Below are 23588 nucleotides of genomic sequence, written 5' to 3'. Positions count from 1 at the left end.
CCACCTGAAGCTGTGTGGATAAAATCACAGTACACACACACAATGAAACACCATACAGATAGCAAAAAGAATGAGATAGACCCTTGGTGCGGACACAGAAAGATGTCGATGTTATATTTTTCTAGAGTTGTTCCTTTTACACCTTGAGTTATAACTGACATAAATAAACTGCACGGGGTTAAGTGTGCAATTTGATGAGTTTTAGCATATACATACACTCATGAAACCATTACCTCAATTAAGTGAGTGAATACATCTATCACTCTCAAGGGTTTCCTCTTGCTCCTTCATAATCCATTCCTCCCTCCCTGCCTCTGTCCCTAGACAGGAAGTGCTGATCGGTGTTCTGCCACTAAAATGTGGGGTGCATTTTCTAGAATTTTATATAAATAGAATCGTACAGTATGTCCTCTCTTTTGTTTGGCTTCTTTCACTCAACAGGATTATTTTGAGATTCACCCACGTTATTGCTTGTATCAATAGTTTATTCCTTTCAATTGCTGAGTAGTATTCCACTGTATAAGCCAACCACAATTCATCCCTTCACCCGTTAATAGACATTTGAGTTGTTTCCAGGTTTTGGCTATTACAAACAAAGCTGCCATGAACATTCATGTACAAGTCTTTGCATGGACATATGCTTTCGCTTCTCTTGAGTAAATACCGAGAAATGGAATGGCTGAATCGCAAGGTAGTGCACATTTAACTAAACTACTACTAAACTGGTTTTCAAAGGGGCTGCGCTGTTGCACATTCCCACCAGCAGTGTATGAGAATTCCAGTTGCTCTACATCCTCACCAACAACTGGTATGGTCAGTTTTTACATTTTAGCCAGTCTAGTGGGCATATGGTACTATCTTATTATGTTTTTAATTTGTATTTCCCTAATAACTAAAGATGTTGAACATCTTTTTATGTGCTTATTTGAAATCTGTATATTGCCTTTGGCAAAATGTCTGTTCAAATATTTTGCCAATTTTCTATGGGATTATCTATATTATTGAGTTTTTAAAATTCTTTCTCTTTCATTTTTTACCACTAAATATGTATGTAGTACGGTCCTTTTTTAAGAAGAGATTAAAAATTTAAGAATCCAGGGTGCCTGGGTGGCTCAGTCAGTTGGACGTCTGCCTTCGGCTCAGGTCGTGATCCCAGCGTACTGGGATCGAGTCCTGCATCGGGCTCCCTGCTCACCAGTGAGTCTGCTTCTCCCTCTCCCTCTGTGCCCTCTCTCTCTCTTACTCTCTCTCAAGTAAATAAATAATCTTTTTAAAAAATAAAAATTTAAGAATCCAATCTATATTTGTACATTTAGACAGTCTGGTAGTCCATATATCAAAACTAGTAATGCCTATTAACAATAATAGTCTGGGGCAGAAGCAGTGAGGTTACTGGGGACTCATTTTACATATTTCTATATTGCTTTTCAACAATCATATAAAACATGATTAAGTCACTTCCCTTTGGCTGAGGGAAAGGTCGGGGGAACAAAACACAAATAAAAAGCCAAAAAATTCATCAGCAGCAACCAAACAAAGAGTAAAGCCTCAGGTCCTGAAGTTCAAAAAGTCATGGCTAAGAAAACAGAAGAAAAGATTTAGCACAGCAAAACTCCATCTGATGTAGAGATGTGCAGATGAAGTGAGTGAGTCAGTAGTCCTGGAATGAGTCTAGGAAAACAAAAGTTCTCAAGATTTGTAGCCCCAGGTACCACTGGTGGATCCCAACAGAGGTAGACACGACAGCTGGGGTATGTGATCTCTAGGGGAGCAAGGGTATGAGTTAGAGGATGCATCCAGAGCTGGACTGTGTGAGCCTGGACATTTAAGAGAATTTCAGCAGACCCAAACCCAAGACCCCCAAGGTGCCTTTTGCCCTTCCCCTCAGGTGCCAAAAAAGAAGCATATCACAAGCAATATTCTATTCTTAAAGTACAGCTGGGGGTAGGGAAGAGATAAATTGTCTCAGGTTGAGGTGAGAGGCCTGTCAAGGAGGATTCACACACTGTATCAGAACAAATAAAAGATATAGGCAGAACTTCCCAGGTTAAACATGAGTAAAATGAGAAGAAATGGTCTGGCAGATATATAAATATGCCATGGGGTGGAGAGAAATAGAATCAACTTGCAATATAGGCAGAGAACTATTCTGGAGAAGAATATAACCCTAAGAAAATAAGTAGCTTTCTTGTGAGTACTCTATACTATGTAGGAACTTAATAAGAATACAGATTTGATAAAGCATAAGAGCTCAAACAGGAAAGATGATAAAACAAAATTAGGGGAAAAGGAAGATTGAGAGCAAAGAACAAATTAAAACCTAATCAAGATAATTCATTCTCTTTTTAAAAGATATTTATTTACTTACTTACTTGAGAGAGAGAAAATGGCACATGGGGTAGGGAGGAGCAGAGGCAGAGGGGGGAGGGAGGGGGTAAGAATCTCAAGCACACTCTGCATTGAGCATGGAGCCCAATGTGGGGCTTGACCTCACGATCCTGAGATCATAAGCCTGAGATCATGAGCCTGAGATCATGATCTGAGCTGAAACCAAGAGTCAGACGCTTAACCGACTGAGCTACCCAGGTGTCCCAAGATAATTCGTTCTAAAAGTACATTAGATATAGCAAAAAGAAAGGGAAGAGGGGGAATAACGAAAATGTCTGAAAGTCAAAGTAATAGCATAGAGGAAAGGGTTGGGTTAATCACAGTTCATTGCTTTTACCTTTCTTTTCTCTTGCATTTGATAGTTAAAGAAAAGGACAGAAAAGGAGAATAAAGAAATAAGAAATCCGGGGCACCTAGGTGGCTCAGTCATTAAGCATCTGCCTTCGGCTTGGGTCATGATCCCAGGTCCTGGGATCGAGCCCCGCATCGTGCTCCCCGCTCCACGGGAAGCCTGCTTCTCCCTCTCCCACTCCCCCTGCTTGTGTTCCCTCTCTCGCTGTGTCTCGCTCTGTCAAATAAATAAATAAAATCTTTAAAAAAAAAAAAAAGAAATAAGAAATCCAATGTCCTCAGGGGCGCCTGGGTGGCTCAGCCATTAAGCGTTTGCCTTCGGCTGGGGTCATGATCCCAGAGTCCTGCGATCGAGTCCCGCATCCGGCTCCCTGCTCAGCGGGGAGTCTGTTTCTCCCTCTCCCTCTGCCGCTCCCCCTGCTTGTGCTCTCTGTCTCTCTGTCAAATAAATAAAAAAAATTTTTACAAAAAAGAAATCCAATGTCCCTAAGGTGGGAAACTTAACTAATTAAACAGAAAAAAAGTTCAGAGGATATGATACAGAAAAATTTTCCAGCAATGAAGAAAGGACTCATCAAGGGTACATATTAGGGGGAAATGATGCAGAATGATCACCATTGAGATGTGTGCACACATGCACATGTGCACACATGCGTGTGCACACACACACACACACTCAGTTACCTACAAGGGAGAAAAACAAAAGGCTAGCTGGCCTCAGACTTCATCACAGTCACATTCAGTGGCAGAAGACAGTGGAGTAGTGTCTACAACATTCTGAGGGAAAAAAAGTATGACCCAAGAATACAATACCCAGCCAAGATATCATTCAGGTATAAAGTCACTAGGCAGACATTCTTAACATGAAAGAGTAAAATAAATATAGCTTCTGCAAGCCCTTCTTGAAGGAACTTCTCAGTGGTAAAATCCAAACAACCAAGAAATAAATGAAAGGAAAGAATTCAGAAATATAGAGGAGTCATGTTCCAAGGCCTGATTACAAGCAGACAATCCTTTTAAATATGAAATAAAACTAAACAAACAGATAAAACAGGCAGATGATTTATGGTTGCATAACAGAATGTAAATGTTGTAAGTGCTGACAAAGTAAAAGTGATTTGAGTAATAAAAAATGGGAGTAGGGGAAAGCATTTGGAGAAAGTATAAGAAAGCTAATCTCCTCTTTCATAGCAGAGAGTCCACTGGTGATATTGAAACAGGTAGATTTTTTAAAATGACTAAATGATTGACCTAGCACTCCACTCCTAGGTATCTACCTAAAAGAAATGAAAATGTTATGTCCATACAAAAACTCATAATGAAAGTTCATAGCTGCATTACTTATAATAATCAAAAAGTGAAAACAACCCAAATGTCCATCAACAGATGAATGGAAAAATTAAATGTGGTATATACATATAACAGAATATTATCAGAATATATAATAGAATATTGTTTGGCAATAAAAAGAAATTAAGTCCTGACACATGCTATAACGTGGATGAACCCTGAATACATTATGTTAAGTGACAGAAGACAGTCACAAAGGACCACATATTCTTTGATTCCATTTAAACGAAATGTCCAGAATAGGCAAATATATAGAGACAGAAAGTAGATCAGTGAATGCTTAGGAGGGGGAGAAGGATAAGGAAGTTGGGGGAGTGATAGCTAAAGAGTACAGGGTTTCTTATTAAGGCGATGAAAAGTTCTAAAATCAGTTGAGGTGATGGTTGCACAATTCTGTGAACACACTAAAAACCACTGCACTATACACTATAAATGGGTGAATTGTATGGTATGTGAATCTCAATAGGGCTGTTACCAAAAAGACTCTAGGGAAAAAATGACTACTCAATGGTTTTTATGATTTTTTTTTCTTAAACTCAGAAGGATGTTAATGACTAATACCTTTTATGGTAAAGAAACATTTGTCTGAAGATGAGCAATCCTTCAATTTTATTTCTTCTGTTTTATTCTGTTAAATTCAAGTAAAATTTCATAGCATGCTTTTAATGTATATATTATGATCCAATATCACACAGATTTTTCAGTCTATCCACCCACCCATCCTTCTATCTATATATACACACAAAAGATATCTGAAATAATTTTCACATGTGAATACTGGGCTAGTAGGAATTTGGGTGATTTGTTGCTTTCTTTATTGTTTCCTATACTGGCTAAGTTTTTAATAATGAATATGTGTTATTTCTATTCGTCTTTAAATTGTTCTTAACAGAACAGAGTAAGGGCACCTGGGTGTCTCAGTCGGTTAAGCCTCTGCCTTCGGCTCAGGTATGATCACAGGGTCCTGGGATTGAGTCCTGTGCTCAGCGGGGAGTCTGCTTCTCCCTCTGCCTCTGCCCCTCTCCCCTGCTCATGCTCTCTCGCTCTCTCAAATAAATAAATAAAATGTTTTAAAAAAAAGAACAGAGTAAATATGCCAAAATGTTAATATTTACATGTGGGTGGTAGGATAGTATTTTTTTCCCTCTTTCTTTATTCTTTTCTGTACTTTCCAAATTTTCCTGTAATAAACAGCTATTATTTTATAAATAGAAGAAAGTTTAAAATAATGTTAAAATAAGTTAAAAGGATGTGTAGCATTTCTGTAAATGATTGCTAGTTCTTACCTGGGCTTCTTCTGTTGCTCCTGAATGATCTTTCTTCCCGGCCAGATATCATCCATCTGTGACTGATGAAGAAGGGGCTGTCCCAGCATCTCCCTTTTATTCACTTCAAGACAAACAAAAGCATGGCAGAGTGGTGGTGATGAGGGGGAAAAGGGAAACACATCACACTTGCAGAAAGGATGGCCATATAATCTTTATATTCCCCCACAGAGCCCATGAAGTGAGGACACCACCAGTAAGACTATAACAGGATTCCACGTCAGAGGATCTATCACTGAAGTCAAGCACCTCAAAAACAACAACAACAACAAACAAACAAACAACAACAACAAGCAACAACAACCACAACAAAACACTTCCAGACAGGGCCAGTACCTGCAGGCTTACGGCGCAGGGACATCCTAATTATCTCACTGCCTGTGTGATAAGCAAAGCGATTCATTTTCTGGTCATAAAACCAGTCTCCAGTTGCCTTCTTCAGCTCTCTGGGAGGGAATAAAAGAAAGTGGCAGATGAATTTTTTTAAAAAAAATGGCTCCTGTCATTCAACTAACAAAGGCCAAGGAGGGAAATTCTTCCTTTTCTCTCTCTCTCCATAGGTGATACTCACATTTCCTTGGTGCACACCTTACACCTCCAGGTACCATTGCTTTCCTGGATGCGGCAGTCCCGACACACCAGGTGATTACAACCCCGACAAGTGTTGGTCTTGGGAGTCAAACGGCCCAGGCTCTCCTGGCACCGGGCACAGGTCCGATCGCCATAGTGTTGGCTGCCCCTCTTGGCCCCTTTCCTTTTTATCTCCAGTAGCTCATTCTTCAGTCGCCTGCCAAGACCCCAGAGAGAAGCACAAGTGCATTCACAATCTGCATAGGTTGGATGGAAAGTTGTTGAGGGGTAGAGACAGTAAGACTATTTGGTTCTGTGGAAGCAACAACTTTAGAGCCCAACCTGACCCAGTGAGGAACTGTAAACCTGTACACAAGTTCCTCTGAAAGTCACATGGGAGGTAGAAGGAAAGGTCCAGATAAAATTGATCAAAGGTCTGGGAACCTGTGCTTTTTCTGGAACGCTTACCTGATCCTTTTCTCATCTGCTTTCCGGAGCTCCTCATCTCGTTGTAGAACACTGAGGATCAAATCCCTCTCCACCTCAGACAGAAAAGAGAGGTCAAGTATCTCTGACATGATTTATCCTATTTTTTCTTCTACTCTTCTTTCTTCAAAGCAACCAGACCAGGAGAGCCACCAGAGTTGCCTGAAACAAGATAAGAACTATTTTCACACAGATAATTTATTCCAGAGTAGGCCCACCACCCTAGAGCCTCTTAGTAGGGTACTTTCCCCTGAAGCCAGGCTAAAAAAAGACAATGTAGAAGTATCTGACCTATTTACCATTCTTACTCCCACCGGAATCCTGCCCTGAAAATGAGGAGGCTTTGATTTTTCAAGAAGAAGAACTTATTCATGACTCTGGAAGAGGGTTGAGTCTCTCAGCATAAGCATCTTAGTCTGGAATAAGCACAGAACAGCTAAGTCAAACTCTCCCAACACCAAGTGAATCCTCAATCATCCAATTTTTAATACTTTACATGTTCTCAAGTCCCAAGTCTATTAATCCAAATAATCAGACAGCTGGTCTCTGTAATGGAGGAGAAAACCACATGGGGACTCCTGCCAGTTGAAGCCCATTTCTCCTTTCCTGACCAGCTTCCATGTTCTCAGGACTCAGTTAGCTTTATGCTACACTCCATAACTTCCATCACTTACTCTATCTCCCAAAGTTCTTATTGCTACCACCTACCTGAAGAATATCTTCACCCATTACACACACATTTGTTAAGCATCCACTCTGACAGGCATTGTGCAAAGTGCTAGGGATACAGAGAGATGAGTAAGACACGATTCCTGTCCTTAAGTTCACAGACTAGTAGGGGAGACAGATACAAATAAATGCAGTACAATGCACAAAGTGCTATCAAAGGGATAATAAATTTAATGCTATGGGAACCTAAAGAAGGAAGTAATTAATTCTATCCTGCATAGAGAAGAGAAAGACCTGTATACATGGAAGGTTTTATAGAAGAGGTGGATTTTTCCTTATAAAACAGTATATTTTTGTTGGTGGGGGGGTGGAAATGGTAGGAAAGATAGGTTTGGGCTAAATTTTATAACTCTCATTCTTTTTTTAAAAAAAGATTTTATTTTTTTGAGAGAGTGAGAGCACTAGCGGGGGCAGGGGTGAGAGGCAGAGGGAGAGGGAGAAGCAGACTCTCCACCAAGCAGGGAGCCCAATGTGGGGCTCAATCCCAGGATCCTGGGATCCTGACCTGAGCCGAAAGCAGAGGCTTAACCAACTGAGCCACCCAGGTACCCCATAACTCTCATTTTTAAAAATTAAGAATTTTTGAATTTATTACACAGACAGTAGAAGTCCATCAAACATGTTTGTGGTTGCTTTGTTTTTGATGTTGGGAAATCACATGATTAAATCCATTTTACAGAGATCACTCTAGCTTTAGTACAAAAGATTGATTCAAAAGATAAATTGAAGTGCAGTTTGAAAATACACAACACATTGTAAAATATATACATTCCTTAGCCAAGCAATACCACTTCTAAGAATCTACCTATAGAAATATTCATACAAATAAATGTGCATACAACAGTATATATACAAGAATATTACTGCAACATTATTTGTAAGAGCAAAACAAAAAAAGTTCTTTACAGAAGATAATACTTCCATATAATGGCATAGTATGCAATCATTAAAAAATGTGGTAGGTCTGTATGAAAATACATCTCGGAGTGGAAAAAAAAAAGTAGTTGCCGGACTATACTGAATGATTTCTTTGGTAAAGTATTCATCTATACATTTGTATATGTAGAGGAAAAGATCTGGAAGAAAAACCATGATCACTGGTTTCTCTTGGGGAATAGAATTGGGAGGGGGCAACTTTCACCTTTTATTGTAAATGGTTATGATTTTTTTTACATAAAAAATCTCTTACTTTTAAATCCTAGAAAAAAAGAAAATTCAAAGGAGACAGAGGGATTATTGTAATAGTCCAGACAAAAGACAATCTAGGTTTACTAAGTGCGCCTCTAACCAACTTGGCAAGTCATTTTATTTCTGTCACCCTCCGGTTTCTCATGTACAAAATGACCTATTTCACAAAGTTATCAAGAAAATGAAATAATGTGTGTTAAAGGGCCAATCACAATGCTTGGGACCCATGTTTGGAATACACATACTTGCTGAATCTGCTACAGGGCAGGCGGGAACCATGGCAGCAAGACAAAGAACAGAGATTAAAGTTTGAGAAGCAGAACTGACAGAATGGAGTGACTAAGAGGATGAAGAAGGCAAAGTCAAAGATGCCTACCTTGCATGTCTGTGTTTAACAACTGCTGGATTAGTAATAATCCTAACAGTGGTAAGAGTTATGAGAGAAGAACCCAGGTTTGGAAGTAAAGCAAGAAGTTTCATTTTAGTCATACTGAGTTTGTGCTACATACAGGATATCCCGGTAATTAGGCCCAGAAAGTAGTTGGAGACACAGGGCTGGTCCTTACGAAGAGGAACGGTATTTGAAAGGACAGATTCGTAGTCATGGCAGTCAAAGAGCTCAGGGTAGACATAGTGAGAAAGGAAATGAGGATCCTATCTGCCTTCTCTGTGCTCCCTTAAAACTAGACCATAAGTCCTTTTTCACTCTTTTTTTTTAACTAATTACCTACAGGACAATAAAGAGTATAAACAATACAGCAGAGTTATAAGGTTCCTGAAACCTCAACAGTTTCTTGACTTGGTTATTTCCTGGTCTTTATTGAACTGTAAGATACTAAGCTTCTGGGGCGCCTGGGTGGCTCAGTCGGTCAAGCATCTGCCTTCGGCTCAGGTCATGATCCCAGGGTTCTGGGATCGGGCCCCACATCTGGCTCCCTGTTCAGTGGGGAGGCTGCTTCTCCCTCTCCCTCTGCTGCTCCCCTTGCTATGCTCTCTCTCTGTGTCAAATGAATAAATAAAATCTTAAAAAATAAAGAAATAAAATAAAATATTGAACAGAGCGATCAAAAGCATTGTGCAAATGGATTCTCCTATTTGTGGTTAGGAGTGAAACACTGGCCAAAATATCAGCCTCTCATGAATAAAACAGGTGTAATCAACTGCCTGGCAGCTAAAGACCAAGGATGGCACAGGCACACTGGGAATAAGAACAAAACCAGATTTGTGGAGTGGCAGCAGAGTTCTGTGATGAGACAGGCACATGGGCACAATAATGAGAAGAAGTAATATCAAGAGCCAGTGAGGTAAGAACATCATTGAGGAAATAAAGACAGCATCATAAGAAAATGGAACTGCTAATACTGTATATCTTCCCTTTGTTTTTCACTCATGGACTTGATCCACCAGAACTGCCTCCTTCTAAAATCTTAAATTCAAGAATCCCCATTTTCTGACCATAGCTCACTCCCACTAAACCTGTTCTTCAACCTCATCAAGACCACAGTCTCTTGAGGCCACCTTTCATTTTTTCTTGGTCTGCTTGCCTCCCGCTGATCTGTTTTCCTTTCCAACCCATCCTGGACTCCAAATGACTCAACATTTGAACCACTCTCACAAGTATCTCCCATATCCATGTATCTTCATCCCTCTGCTACAACTGCCCATCAAAATCCCAAACCTATACCAATGTTACAGTCTTGCCTTGTATGCTCCTACACCCAAGTCCTACACAATGCTTGGTCTCCAACCTCAGGTGGACCCTCACTGTCACCCATAAGTCTTTTTACCTGCCCTGAGTTCAGTTCCTTTACCTAGTCTGTTCAGGTTCTATTTTTAAGCCTTCATTCATCTCATCTCACACTCCCACTTCCCTTTCCTCCAGGTCCTATCAGACATCCTTGTTTCACACTTGTAAAGAAAAGGGTTTTAGAATCCATCATCCATGACTTCCTCAGCTCCCTGCCCCCTTTCTCCTATAACTTGTCAATCTGACTCCTTTCAGAAAAGCCATATCCCACCTCAACCCCTCCTTTGACCATGGGTTGCTATTTCAAACACTAACCCTGTTACCAGCCAGTTCGCTTGAGATGCAATCTTGCATAATCAGTAGTCGGGAGAAGAAAATAGGCGAAGAAAAAAATTTCTGAGGCAAGGAGAGAAAGGAAAGCATAGAAAAAAATGAGACAAACAGCAAGAAGATGGTAGAAACTAATTCCAATATATCAATAAACATATGAGTAGAACTCACCCATTAAAATGCAGAGGTTAACAGCTGGATAAAATTTTTAAAAATCCAGCTATGTGCCATTTTACAAGGGACACATCTAAAACATAAAGACGAGGAAAGATTGAAAATAAAAAAGATGGGAAAAGATATACCAGGTAAATGCCAACCCAAAGAAAGTTGATGTAGTTATATTAACATCTAAAAAATAAAACTTAGGGACAATAAAAGCATTGTAACACTTAAAGAAAATCAGTACATAGAGTAAATAAACCTGTATGCACTAATTAAACACTTCCAAATATATAAAGATTAAATATACTAGAAAGAAATTGAAAAATCAACCATCAAAATGGGAGATAAATATACCTCTTTCAGTTATTGACAGTACAAGCTGATAAAAAATTAATAAATATATAGACAAGTTGAACAACAAAATAAGCTTGATTTAGTGGACATATGTAGAAATCTATATCCAATTGCAAAATCACATTCTTTTCAAGCACATATGGAACATCTACCCCCCAAATTATCATGTACTAGGTTGTAATACAAGTCTCAGTAAATTTCAGAGAAATCATTCTCATACAGATCATGGTCTCTGACCTCAGTGAAATTAAATATGAGGTCAATAACAAGAGATCATTTTTAATCCCAAAACATTCTGGAAATTTAAAGACACTTCTGAATAACTCATAGGGTCAAACAAAATTATAACTGTACTAAATCTATCATTAATACCTTAAAAAGAAACCTACTGTCTGTTTTACCACCAGTACCACTCCCATAACCATAGAATGTATTCTAGAAATTCAGAAAGGAAAATATGGAATAAAAATAATGCTTTTGTATGCAAAGAGTTTTATGGTAAATGATATAACATGTTTTGAAAAACCTAACTCAGAAAAATAATGGAGACACAAATAAAACCAGACAGATTTGAAGTTAGGAAACCTGTGACCTTTCATATTCTCCCAACTGATGAATCCTAGGGTTTAGTGGGGAAACCAAAGCCCAAAAATACTTGTTAAGGCTCTTCACTGAAATTCAGTCACAGATGTGTTGTCAAAAGAGCAAGGATTATCTACTGAGAAAACCACAGCTCAGATAACATGAGTGTCCAAACCGAAGCTCTGATGGACAATTTGTTCCATGTTAATCGTGGGGTGTCAAGACTCAGATTAAATATCTTTTTTTTAAAGATTTTATTTATTTATTTGACAGAGAGAGAGCGAGCGTGTGCGTGCATGAGCACACAAGCAGGGGGAAGGGCAGAGGGAGAGGGAGAAGCAGATTCCCCGCTGAGCAGGGAGCCTGACGGGGCCCGATCCCAGGACCCCAGAATCATGACCTGAGCTGAAGGCAGACGCTTAACTGACTGACAACCCAGGTGCCCCTCAGATTAATATCTTAATATAGCATCCTTGTGGGACCTCATACCCACAGGAAGTTATTTTAGAAAAGATGGTTTGTTTATTTAGAAAATTATATACATTTACTGCTCAAAATTCAGGATATTTTAATGAAAATACAAAAGCCAGAGGGAGCTGAAAAATCTATCAAAATGGAAGGTTAACATACCTCTCTCAATTATATATCCAAGTGGATATATCTAATTTATACCCTAAACCTATAGATTAGGAGATAATAATGATTAATAAGTGAACATTAACACTAACAGCTAGTTTTCAAGAAGGGGTGGGGAGAGCTTTCTCAAGTTATTTTAAATTCTGAAGACCAATTATAAAAACAAAAAACTGGGCCAAATTGATAGGAAGCATGAAATAATGAATATAGTGGTGTAAGACAGACTTGGGTTCAAATCTTAGGTTTACTATTTATTAGTTATATGTCCTTGGACAAGGGCCCAAAATGTATATATATATAAAAAAAAGATTATCAAAAATGTAGAAATCCTTAGAAGAACAGTATTTACATTAAAAGTCATTGTTGGTGTTCCCAAAATGGAAATTGATGCGAAATCAGAAAAACACCAAATAATGTCCCTGCACCGGGCAGCAAATAAACAAGTTTCACTGTGTTTAATTTGTTGGGCACCTTGGTCCCTCTCCCTCTCCCCAACATATAGTGCATGTTCAAACTAGAAACTTCTACCATACGTAACCTCCTTGGGGGCAGACACTGTATCTGGACTTCATGCCCCCAGAAACTTTTTTAGCACAGTGTCTGATACACAGTATGAATTCAATAAATGTTTACTGAATGTCTTCACCCAGAAATCTATTTATATTTATATGTTTAAACTTAACTCATGGGAATTGAAGAGCAGTAATAGAGCTGAGAGAACAGTGGTTTTGTTTTCCTGAAGCACTATGGCGTTGTGATTAAGAGCATAGATTCTGGAGCCAGACTGCCTGCATTTGAATCCCAACCTCACTATTCACTAGTTGTGTGACCCTGGGCAAGTTCCTACACCTCTCAGCACCTCCATTTCCTCATTTGTAAAATGAAGATAATTACCTACCCTTTTGGGCTTATTATAAAGATTAAATGAGTTTTTACAATATATAAAGTGCATGAAGTAATAACACAGAGAATGCTCTTTGTTAGCTATTTTTATTTTGTAAGGTTTCATATGTATACTCATGCTTTAAGACTTAACTGGGTCTTGAAAAATGACATTTACTTTCTTTTAAAGAATACAGATGAATTGTGAGTTAAAGTGCATCTAGACACCATTTAAAGTTTCAAGCATTGTTTTTCAAAGTGAGAAATTATGCTGACAATATTCAAGATGACAGAAGAATCTCAGAAAAACTGACCACGCTCAAGGACAAAAAGACTGAACTGGTATTAAAGTGTTCCTCTAAACCTACTAGTAGTAATTATGTGATGGTTTTGCATATAAATTCTATTGGATTATCAGTTATGTCCCACCAAAGTGATACGGTAAGAGCATTTTGCTGTTTGGACCAAGGAAAATGGACAATTTGGGTAAAATTTATACTTCACTGAACATGAAAAAGTGAATCAGAGTCTTTCAAAGGATATCAGTTTAAACCAAGAAGTTCTGAATTAAACTGCTGTTGTTAAGCAAATGATGCTATGTTTTACACAGAAACTGATTAGTGATGTGAGAAGATTTACACTGCTACGTGTCAGATTCTGTATACTCTTGAACATAGATAATCAGAACTGATATGGCTATGACAAGAAATATGATGGTGTCTACATTTTTGAAAGGTTAGGATTGAAACTGGGCTACAAATTATAATTGGTAATGAAAATTTGGGATTTTAGAATGTCAGTGGACTTCTAATTCTAGCTAAGACGGAGTAACAAAAAATGGATTTCCACCTTGCCTGAAAGAAGCCACTGCCCCAAATGGATAAAATACATGAAACAATGGTGTTTTCAAGACAATGAACATCAGGCAATGAAGAACTGTGATCCCTGAGAGATAATAAACAAACAGGGTGAGACCTCGAACTTCCCAGGCTCACTGTCTTGAGACACTTTCCAGACTATGGTGCAGGGAACAGGAATGTAGGCAGAACCTGGTGAACTCCTTGAGCTGAGGTCACAGAGCTGAGAGTCTGGGAAAATCCAGGTAGCTAAAGTTCATAGGACAGAATACCTGAGACAGCTGCACATAGATCTTTGAAGAGCTGCCGAGGGTCTCCCTTGAGTATTCAGCACAGCACTGATCAGTGCATGGCATGCCTGTGATGAAATCACCCTAGGCCAAGAACAGAACCAACTGAAAGAATTCAAAGGAACAGTGTCTGTCACTCACACAGGGCCAGGAGTAATGCCTGTTCCACCAGCCAAATTGATTCACAGGGCATGGGGCAAGGTATGCAGAAGGGTCTTGACTTCCATAATGGGAACTAATTAGCCCTAGACTGTGTACTGCTCTGGTCCTGCCTAACAAATCTAAACAAAACAGTCTGAAAGGATCAGTTTCCAAGTAACTCAAGTGCATCCCAGAGCTCAAGCATATTTGTAGTAATATAAAAATATGCAGCATCCAGCAAAGTAAAAATCAGAATATCTGGTACCCAATAAAAAAATTAACAGGCATGATTTGCAAAGACACGGATGAACCTAGAGGGTATTATGCTAAGTGAAATAAGTCAGACAGGGAAAGGCAAATACCATATGATTTCATTTATATGTGGAATCTAAAAAAATGAAACAAATGAACAAACAAATAACAGAAACAGAATCATAAATACTGAGAACAAACTGGTGGTTGGCAGAAGGGAGGAGGGTGGGAGAATGGGTAAATGGGTGAAGGGAGGTGGGAGGTACAGGCTTCCAGTTATGGAATGAATGAGTCACAAGGATGAAAGGTACAGCATAGGGAATACAGTCAATGGCAATTTAATAGTATCGTATGGTGACAGATGGTACCTACACTTGAGGTGAGCTCAACATAGCATAACATACAGAGTTATCAAATCATTACAGTGTAAACCTGAAATTAATATAACATTATGTGTCAACTATACTTCAATAAAAAAAATTAACAGGCATGCAAAAAAGCAGAAAAATACAGTCCATGATGAGGAGATAAATCAAAAACTAAGAACTGACAGAAAGGTTAGAATTAGCCAAAAAAAAAAAAAAAAAAAAAAAGATCATTAAAACAGTCATTTTAACTGTATTCCAATTTTTAAAAGTTAAATAAAGACATGGAAGATATTTTTTAAAAATACCCAAATCACACCTAGAGGTAAAAATGACAATGTCTGAGATGAAAAGTACACAGGATGGGATTAACAGCAAATTGTACATTGTAGTAGAAAAGATTACTGAATTTGAAGACATTGCAATAGAAACTATCCAAATGAAACAGTAAGAAAAAAGACAAAAAAACAGAGCATTAATGAACTATAGAACAACTTTAAGCTGGTCAATGTACATGTAATTGGAGTCACCAAAGGAAATGAGGACACTGAAAAATTTTTTGAGGAAACAGTGGCCAAAATTTTTCTAAATTTGATGAACACTAGAAAGTCAGATTGAAGAAACTCAATAAACTTCATGCAAAAGGAATATAAAGAAAACTACACCATATGGCACACCACAGTCAAATTTTTTAAAACCAGAGATAATGAGAATATTCTTCAAAGCTGGAGGCAGGGGGTACATGTTATACACAGAGAAACAAAGATAATGATGAAAGGAAATTTATCATTGGAAACCATGAAACGAGAAGACAGTGGAACATCTCTAAAATACTGAAAGGAAAAAAAACCTGTCAACCTAGAATTCCAAACCCAGTGAAATAGCATCCAAAAACAGAGGTGAAATAAAGCCTTTTTTAAACATGCAAGAGTTGAAAGAATTAATTTCCAGTAGACCTGTATTATAAAAATTGTTGAAGTCTTTTGGGCAGAAGAAAAATAATCTATATAGAAATATGGGTCTAGGGGCACCTGGGTGGCTCAGTCGGTTAAGCATCTGACTCTTGATTTTGGCTCAGGTTGTGATCTTGGGGTTGTGAGATCAAGTTCAGTGTCAGGCTCATGCACTGGGTGTGCAGCCTGCTTGAGATTCTTGATCTCCCTCTTCCTCTGCCCCTACCCCCCTCTAAAAAAAAAAAGAAATATAGGTCTACAAAAGGGAATGAAGGGCACATGCAATGGCAAACTATGTGGGTAAAAAATTTTTTTTCTTATAGAATGAACAGGCAAAGAAGATATGGTGTGTGTGCATACACACACACATGCAGTGGACTATTACTCAGACATAAAAAATGAGATCTTGCCATTTTCAATAACATGGATGGATGTAGAAGATATTATGCTAGGTGAAATAAGTTAGAGAAAGACACACACCATATGATTTCATTTACATGTGGAATCTATAAACAAAACAAATGAGCAAACAAACAAAAAGCAGAAACAGACCCATCAATGCATAGAATAAACTGATGGTTTCTAGAGGGGAGAGATGTGGGGGTATGGGCAAAATAGGTGAAGAGCAATGGGAGATACAGACTTCCAATTATGGAATGAGTAAGTCACAGGAATAAAAGGTACAGTATAGGGAATACAGATGATGGTATTGTAATAGTATTATATTGTGACAGGTGGTAGCTATGATTATGAGCATAGCATAACATATAAACTTGTCAAATCACTATGTTGTACACCTGAAACTAATGTAACAGTGTGTGTCAACTATACTTCAATAAAAAAATAATTGAATGTTAAAAGTAAACAATATATATATAACAATATACATATACACAATATACACTATATATATACAATATACACAATATATATATATATGTATATATACAATATACACAATATATATAACAATATATTGTGAGGTGCAAAACATATGTAGAACAAAGTTAGAAGACTTACACAACCTGATTTTAAGACTTACTATAAATCTACAATAATTGAGAGTGGTATTGGCATACAGATAGACAAACAGAGCAACAGAACAGAAGACTCCAGAAATAAACCTTATGTTTATAGTCACTTGATTTTTGATAAAGGTACAAGAGAGTTCAGTGGAGAAATGATAGTCATTTCAACAAATGATGCTGGAAAAACAGGATATCCGTAAGCAAATTTTTTTTTTAAATGTGAAGATTTCTTAGATAAGACACTTAAAAACATGATCCAGAACTTGATAACTTAGACTTCATTAAAATTAAAAACGTCTGCTCTTTGAAAGATGCTGATAAAAAAATAAAAAGACAAGCCATTTACTGGAAGAAAATATTTGCAAATAGTATATCTGATAAGGACTTGTATCCAGAATATGTAAAGAACCCTCAAAACTATAATTTAAAAAAACCACACAACCCAAATTTTTTAAGTGGACAAAATTTGAACAAATCCATCACCAAATAAAATATATGAATAGCAAATACACTCATGAAAGTATGCTCAACATCATTAATCATTAAGGAAAATGCAAACTAAAATTACAATGAGATACCACTACACAGTTATTAGAATGGCTAAAATAAAAAATGTACTGAATGTTGACCAGAATCTGAAACAACTAGAGCTCTCATACACTGTAGTGGGAATATAAAATGGTACAGCCACATTGGAAAAGATTTTAGTAATTTCTCAGAAAGTTAAACATATATCTCCCATATGACCCAGCCTTTCTACTTTTAGGTATTTACCCCAGAAAAGCAAACACATATGTCCATGCAAAGACTTGCATGTGAATGCAAATAACAGCATTATTCATAATAGCCAAAAACTAGAAACAACACAAATGTCCATGAAGAGGTGAATGCATTTTTTTTTAAAGTTGTATATCCACACAATGGAATACTACTCAACAATAGAAAGGAATGAGTTACTGCAATATGCAATTTGGATCAGTCTCAAAATAATTATGCTGACTGAAAAAAAATCAGACAAAAAAAGAACACATAATACATGATTTCATGTATATAAAACTCTAGAAAATAAAAATTAATTTATAGTGGCAGAAAACAGATCAGTAGTTGCTGGAGAAGGGTGTTATAGTACAGAGAAGAACAGGAAGGAAAGATTACAAAATGGCACAAGGAAATTTGAAGGTAATGAATGTTTACTATCTCAATTTTGGTGATGGTTTAATGGGTATATCAGATGTCAAACTTTATCAAATTTGATACTTTTTAAAATGTAGTTTATCATATGTAAATTATATGTCAATAAAGTTTGTTATTTAAAGTTTTAAAATTAAATATAACCATATCTTGTAATCAGAAGTTTTACCACCCCAGAATACCTATAAAATAGTAGGAGACTCTAAATGTATTCAAACAGTAAAATGTTGTTTTATGTCAGAGGGTTTTTTTTTTTCTTCTAAGAGGTGTTTTATTATTTTTATTTATGTGCATCTTTTTTTTATTGAAGTATAATTAACATACAGTGGTATATTAGCTTCACGTGTACAATATGATTCAACAATTCTATACATTACTCAGTGCTCATCAAGATAAGTCTACTCTTAATCCCCTTTGTCTATTTCACTCTCCCCCCACCCACTTCCTCTCTGGGAACCACAGGTTTGTTCTTCGTATTTAAGAGTCTGGTTTTTTTGTCTTTTTTCTTTATTCATTATTCCACATGAGTGAACTTGTATGATATTTGTCTTTTTCTGACTTATTGCCTTTAGCATTATACCCTCTAGGTCCATCCATATCATTGCAAATGGCAACATCTCATTCTTTTTTATGGCTGAGTAATATTCCATTATCTATCTATCTGTACACATATACACACACACACACACACATCTCCATTTATCTATCAATGGACACTTGAGTTGCTTCCATATCTTGGCTATTGTACATAATGCTGCAATAAACATAGGGGTGCATGTATCTTTTTCACAATTAGTGTTTTCATCTTCTTTGGGTAAATAACCAGTAGTAGAATTACTGGATGATACAGTAATTTTATTTTTAACTTCCTGAGGAACCTCCATACTGTTTTCCACAGAGGCTGCACCAATTTGCATTCCCACCAACAGCGCACAAGAGTTCCTTTTTTTCCACATCCCCGCCAACACTTGTTATTTTTTGATTTTTTGGTTTTTTGTGTTTTTTTCAAAAATTTTATTTTTTTATTTGAGAGAGCGAGAGAGAGAGCGAGAGAGAGAGCACAAGTGGGGGGGGGCAGAAGGAGAGGGAGAAGCAGGCTCCCAGGGAGCCTTATGCGGGGCTCAATCCCAGGACACCAAGATCACAACCTGAGCCAAAGGCAGATGCTTAACCAACTGAGCCACCCAGGCACCCCTGTCTTTTTTATTTTAGCCATTCTGACAGGTATAAGGTGATATCTCATTGTGGTTTTGATTTGCATTTCCATGATGATTAGTGATACTGAGCATCTTTTCATGTGTCTGTTGACTACTTATATGTCTTCTTTGGAAAAATATCTATTCAGTTCCCCTGCCCATTTTTAATCAGATTATTTGGGAGGATTTTTTTGGTGTTGAGTTATGTAAGTTCTCTACATATTTTGGATATTAACCCTTTATCAGATATATCATTTGCAAATATCTTCTCCCATTCACTAGGCTGCCTTTTTGATGGTTTCCTTCATTGTGCAAAATTATTTTTTATAAAGAATAAATAATACACAGTAAATTTGAAATTGTTTCCATTACTATTTAATTTTGTTGCCTAAAACATGTGTTTTATCCTCCATGAAAAATTTCAGTGAGTTTTGAACTTGTTAAAAATATGAAAAGACAGTAGTAGAATTACTGGATGATATAGGGATTCTATTTTTAATTTTTTAAAAGATTTTATTTATTTATTTGAGAGACAGAGAGAGAGAGAGAGCACAAGGAGGGGGAGGAGCAGAAGGAGAGGGAGAAGCAGGCTCCCCGCTGAGCAGGGAGCCCGATGCAGGTTTGATCCCAGGACCCCGAGATCATGAACTGAGCTGAAGGCAGACACAACTGACTGAGCCACCCAGACACCCCTATTTCAAATTTTTTAGGAAATTCCATAGTGTTTCCCACAGTGGCTGCACTGAAAAACGTATAAAATTGGTGAATCATTCATTATATTGTACACCTGAAACTAATATAACAATGTATGTTAATTATACGTGAATTAAAAAATGTGAAAAGACAGCATGCATGCTCAGAGCTGAGAAGATGAAACAGCAACAAAATGTTTGCATAACTGTTTCCCAGAACTATGAGTATCATTATTTAGTAAATGCATTCAACAATGGGCTTCTTTTATTTTTAGATTTATATGTTCTGTGAGGTATCTTTTTTCAGCTCTGACATTCACTTGAAACAAGTATAAAAATAAATAGAACTTAGAATCAGACCTTCAGATAGCTGTATCAGAAACCAATATTTTGTTTAAATGAAGCACATTTAATGTCAGTGTTCTCATCAAAATGAGAGCAAAGGAAAAAAATGAGAGCAAAGGTTATTACACCATTAATAAATACTAAAATTAATTTTAAGGTGTTCATTTCATCTTGTACCTTTATTTCTATATTTATAGAAGTGAATGTCTTATATAATATTAGTATAGTTAATATGCCATTTATAAGTAAATATACATATATTAGGGGTGATCAAAATTTTTAGTGGTAAGGGAGAATGATCAAAAAAGTTGGGAAATGTTTTGCTTAAAGGAGGATGAAGGGAAACCATTCTTACGAACTGCCATATGTTACTGTGATTCTGCTTGCATATATTTATGATGTATGTTAATTAGGAAAGAATAAATCATTCTGATGATTGTAATGCAGTTGCCCTGATGCAAGGAGGGCAGCATAATGAATAAGGATTTGTGCTGCCATAAAGTACATTCCAAAGTGAACTCTATTAACTAATTGTAACCAAGGCAATTACAGTATCTGAAGCGGACCAATCTTAAGCACTGTCAGAATGAATACTTATTATATGTGTGGGTTTCCAAAAAGTGAGTCAGGCATGGCCCTTAAAAGCTGGCAAAATCCAACCCCCTTTGGGAAAAAAAAATACTATCTGAAAATCTAAAGGTAAAAGAGTGGATTTTAGAGCACAGAAAAGTGAGACCAAAACAGATTGTGATGTGGTAAGTCTGCACACTTCATTAAAAAAAAGAAAAGATTCCAGAAATGCAGATTTCCCTAAATCTCCTTGTTTGGATCTAGCCACCTATGCACAAAGGCACCAACTGATAACATTTTTTTGTTGGTAACAGCTGAGTGAACATGCAACACTGCTTACAGTCAATAAAATGTTTACATTGGGATACTGTGTTGGTCATTTTATCACCTGTCCCTTTCAATTTTAGGGTGACGTCCCTCCAAGAAAATAACTCTAAATATTTTATTAAAATGTACCTGTTTTAGATATCTAATAAGGCCATTCAAACAAACTTAAGGTAGATTCAAACTGCCAAGCTGTGAAATCCAGTTTCTCAATCTTTCCAAGTTTTCTTTGGATACAGACCCCTACTCCCATCCCCTCAAGCCCCTTCTGGCTCCTGGATTAAATAATGTAAATGTATCTGGCCCAAAGATTCTTCTGTGAGACCTCCTTCTACTGTCCTGGTAGTTACCTTTGAACATCCGTGTGGTTTTAGGCCTTCAAAATCCCGCTTCATTCCCTGACCTGAAGCTCTGTATTCTGCACTGTTTACAGAATACTCCCTAGTTAGGAGGGCCAACTACATGCTAAGTGCTATGCTAACCGGCTAAGGATAAAATCATGCATAGCCCCTGCCCAAAAGCAGTTCACAGCCTATTGAAAGAGATACTTAAATAGATAATCATAAAAGAACATGGTGAGGGCACCTGGGTGGCTCAGGTGGTTAAGCGACTGCCTTCAGCTCAGGTCATGATCCTGGAGTCCCGGGATCGAGTCCCGCATCAGGCTCCCTGCTCAGCAGGAAGTCTGCTTCTCCCTCTGACCCTCCCCCCTCATGTGCTCTCTCTCTCTCATTCTCTCTCTCAAATAAATAAAATCTAAACAAACAAACAAAAAAGAACATGGTGATCCAAGAAATATATTCACAAGGTATAATGAGAATACCAATTTGGGACACCTACTCCAGATTGGGGAAAGGGAACTAGAAAGAGATACCAGCCACAGCACGTGAAATGGTTGTAAATAATGTGTACCAGTTGGTTAACCAAGTAGAGCCCACGGCATTTACAAAAGCATGGAGGCATAAAGCAAGATGGTATGAGCAAGCAATTCAGCAATACTGGACAGTAAATTGTAAGGGAAGATGCGGAAGAGACGGGGTGGGAATCATATCATGCAAGGGGAAGAGTTTGATATACTATGCTCAGAAACATGGATAATTAGCCTTTGACAAGGGGAACCATTGAAGAGTTTCAGTTAAGGCAAAGACTTGCTAGAACACTCTGACAGTTATGCAGAAAACAGATTTGAGAAGGCTGTGATAAAAGTCCAGGGGGCAGATGATGAGAGCCCAAAGTAGAAGGCAGTGGTAGTGGAGATGGGAAGGGGCATACTGAAGACATAACACTCAGGTAGAACCTGCAGAACCTGTTACAGAACATGTTCTGTAAACAGAACAGCCTCTTCTACTAGGACTTGGGGTTCTGATGTGCTCGATTTCTAACTAAGAGCAGTATTGCTTAGAATAGTGCCTATAAACACTGGATCTGGGGCCAGGCTGCCTGGCTTTCAATCAGAGCTTCACTACTTTTTTAGCTGCGTGACTTTGATTGTTAATTTGACCTCCCTGAGTCTCAGTTTCCCCTTTTGCAAAAGCAGTGATTAACAATAGGAGCTCCTGCCTAAGGCCGTGAGGATTCCAGTGTACATCATGAGTAAAAGGCATAGCATAGTGCCCAGTCTAGAATAAGCAGCCAATCTAGCAGCTGTTTAATTTTAATTATTATTAACCATATGCTTTGAAAAACATATGAGCATATGGCTATTTTGACATCTTACTGTGATATTTGAGAAATCTAATCAGTAGTCTTTTCCAGATGGAAAGTCACCATACCTCTCTGCATGGAGGTAGGCTGACAGGCATAAATATTAAGTAAATGTTAGTAATTTGATATGATCAGTTGAAAAGCTGTTTGTTTATACACTGTTCCAGATGGGATTTAAAATGACTTAAAAAGATACATAAAACATAACAAAATAGCATAATTTTTAAAATAGGACCAAAAGAAGAAAAGCAAGAGCCGTGATAAAGTAGAGGAGTCAGAATCAAGGCTCCAAACCCAAAGGGCAACTGAGGCTTCCCAATGGTCAACTGGAGTCTACACCCCCACAATCTCAGGCAATATGCCCGGGCTTGCCTGCACTGGGGTCCATTCTCAAAAATGTTATGGTAGCCAAGTTGTTAGTTATTTTCCCCTAACAATGAGAAATTTATAACTAGCTCTCGAGTTCACAAGATTCTGATTTGGGGTTTGCACTAAGATTCTTTTGCCCCTTATGATCCTTCTCAAAACAGGTTCTATAAAAGTGGAATTTGTATACACTGAGGCATTAGCAGTTTCAGATAGCTTAAAGATATCCATCAA

The 23588-nt window shown here is 37.6% G+C and overlaps 1 protein-coding gene across 3 annotated transcripts in view; it reads right to left on the bottom strand.

Moving 5' to 3' along the window:
• The window catches only part of SYTL4 (synaptotagmin like 4), a 58549-nt gene that overhangs the window by 18546 nt on the left and 16415 nt on the right, over positions 1-23588 (bottom strand). For 2 of the 3 annotated variants that reach the window (XM_032390070.1, XM_032390072.1), the window contains exons 2-5: positions 6453-6632; positions 5986-6201; positions 5751-5860; positions 5376-5478 (exon numbers count right to left, since the gene is read on the bottom strand). In XM_032390070.1, coding sequence (XP_032245961.1) covers positions 5376-5478; positions 5751-5860; positions 5986-6201; positions 6453-6562 — 539 coding nt within the window. In that variant the 5' untranslated portion in view covers positions 6563-6632. Of the gene's footprint in view, positions 1-5375; positions 5479-5750; positions 5861-5985; positions 6202-6452; positions 6633-6769; positions 6887-23588 lie in introns of all 3 variants that reach the window. The other variant, XM_032390071.1, reaches the window with a different exon arrangement.

The sequence above is a fragment of the Phoca vitulina genome, unplaced genomic scaffold, assembly GCF_004348235.1.
Source record: "Phoca vitulina isolate PV1807 unplaced genomic scaffold, GSC_HSeal_1.0 scaffold57, whole genome shotgun sequence".
Taxonomy (NCBI): Eukaryota; Metazoa; Chordata; class Mammalia; order Carnivora; family Phocidae; genus Phoca; species Phoca vitulina.
This window is presented reverse-complemented; position numbering and strand designations above follow the sequence as displayed.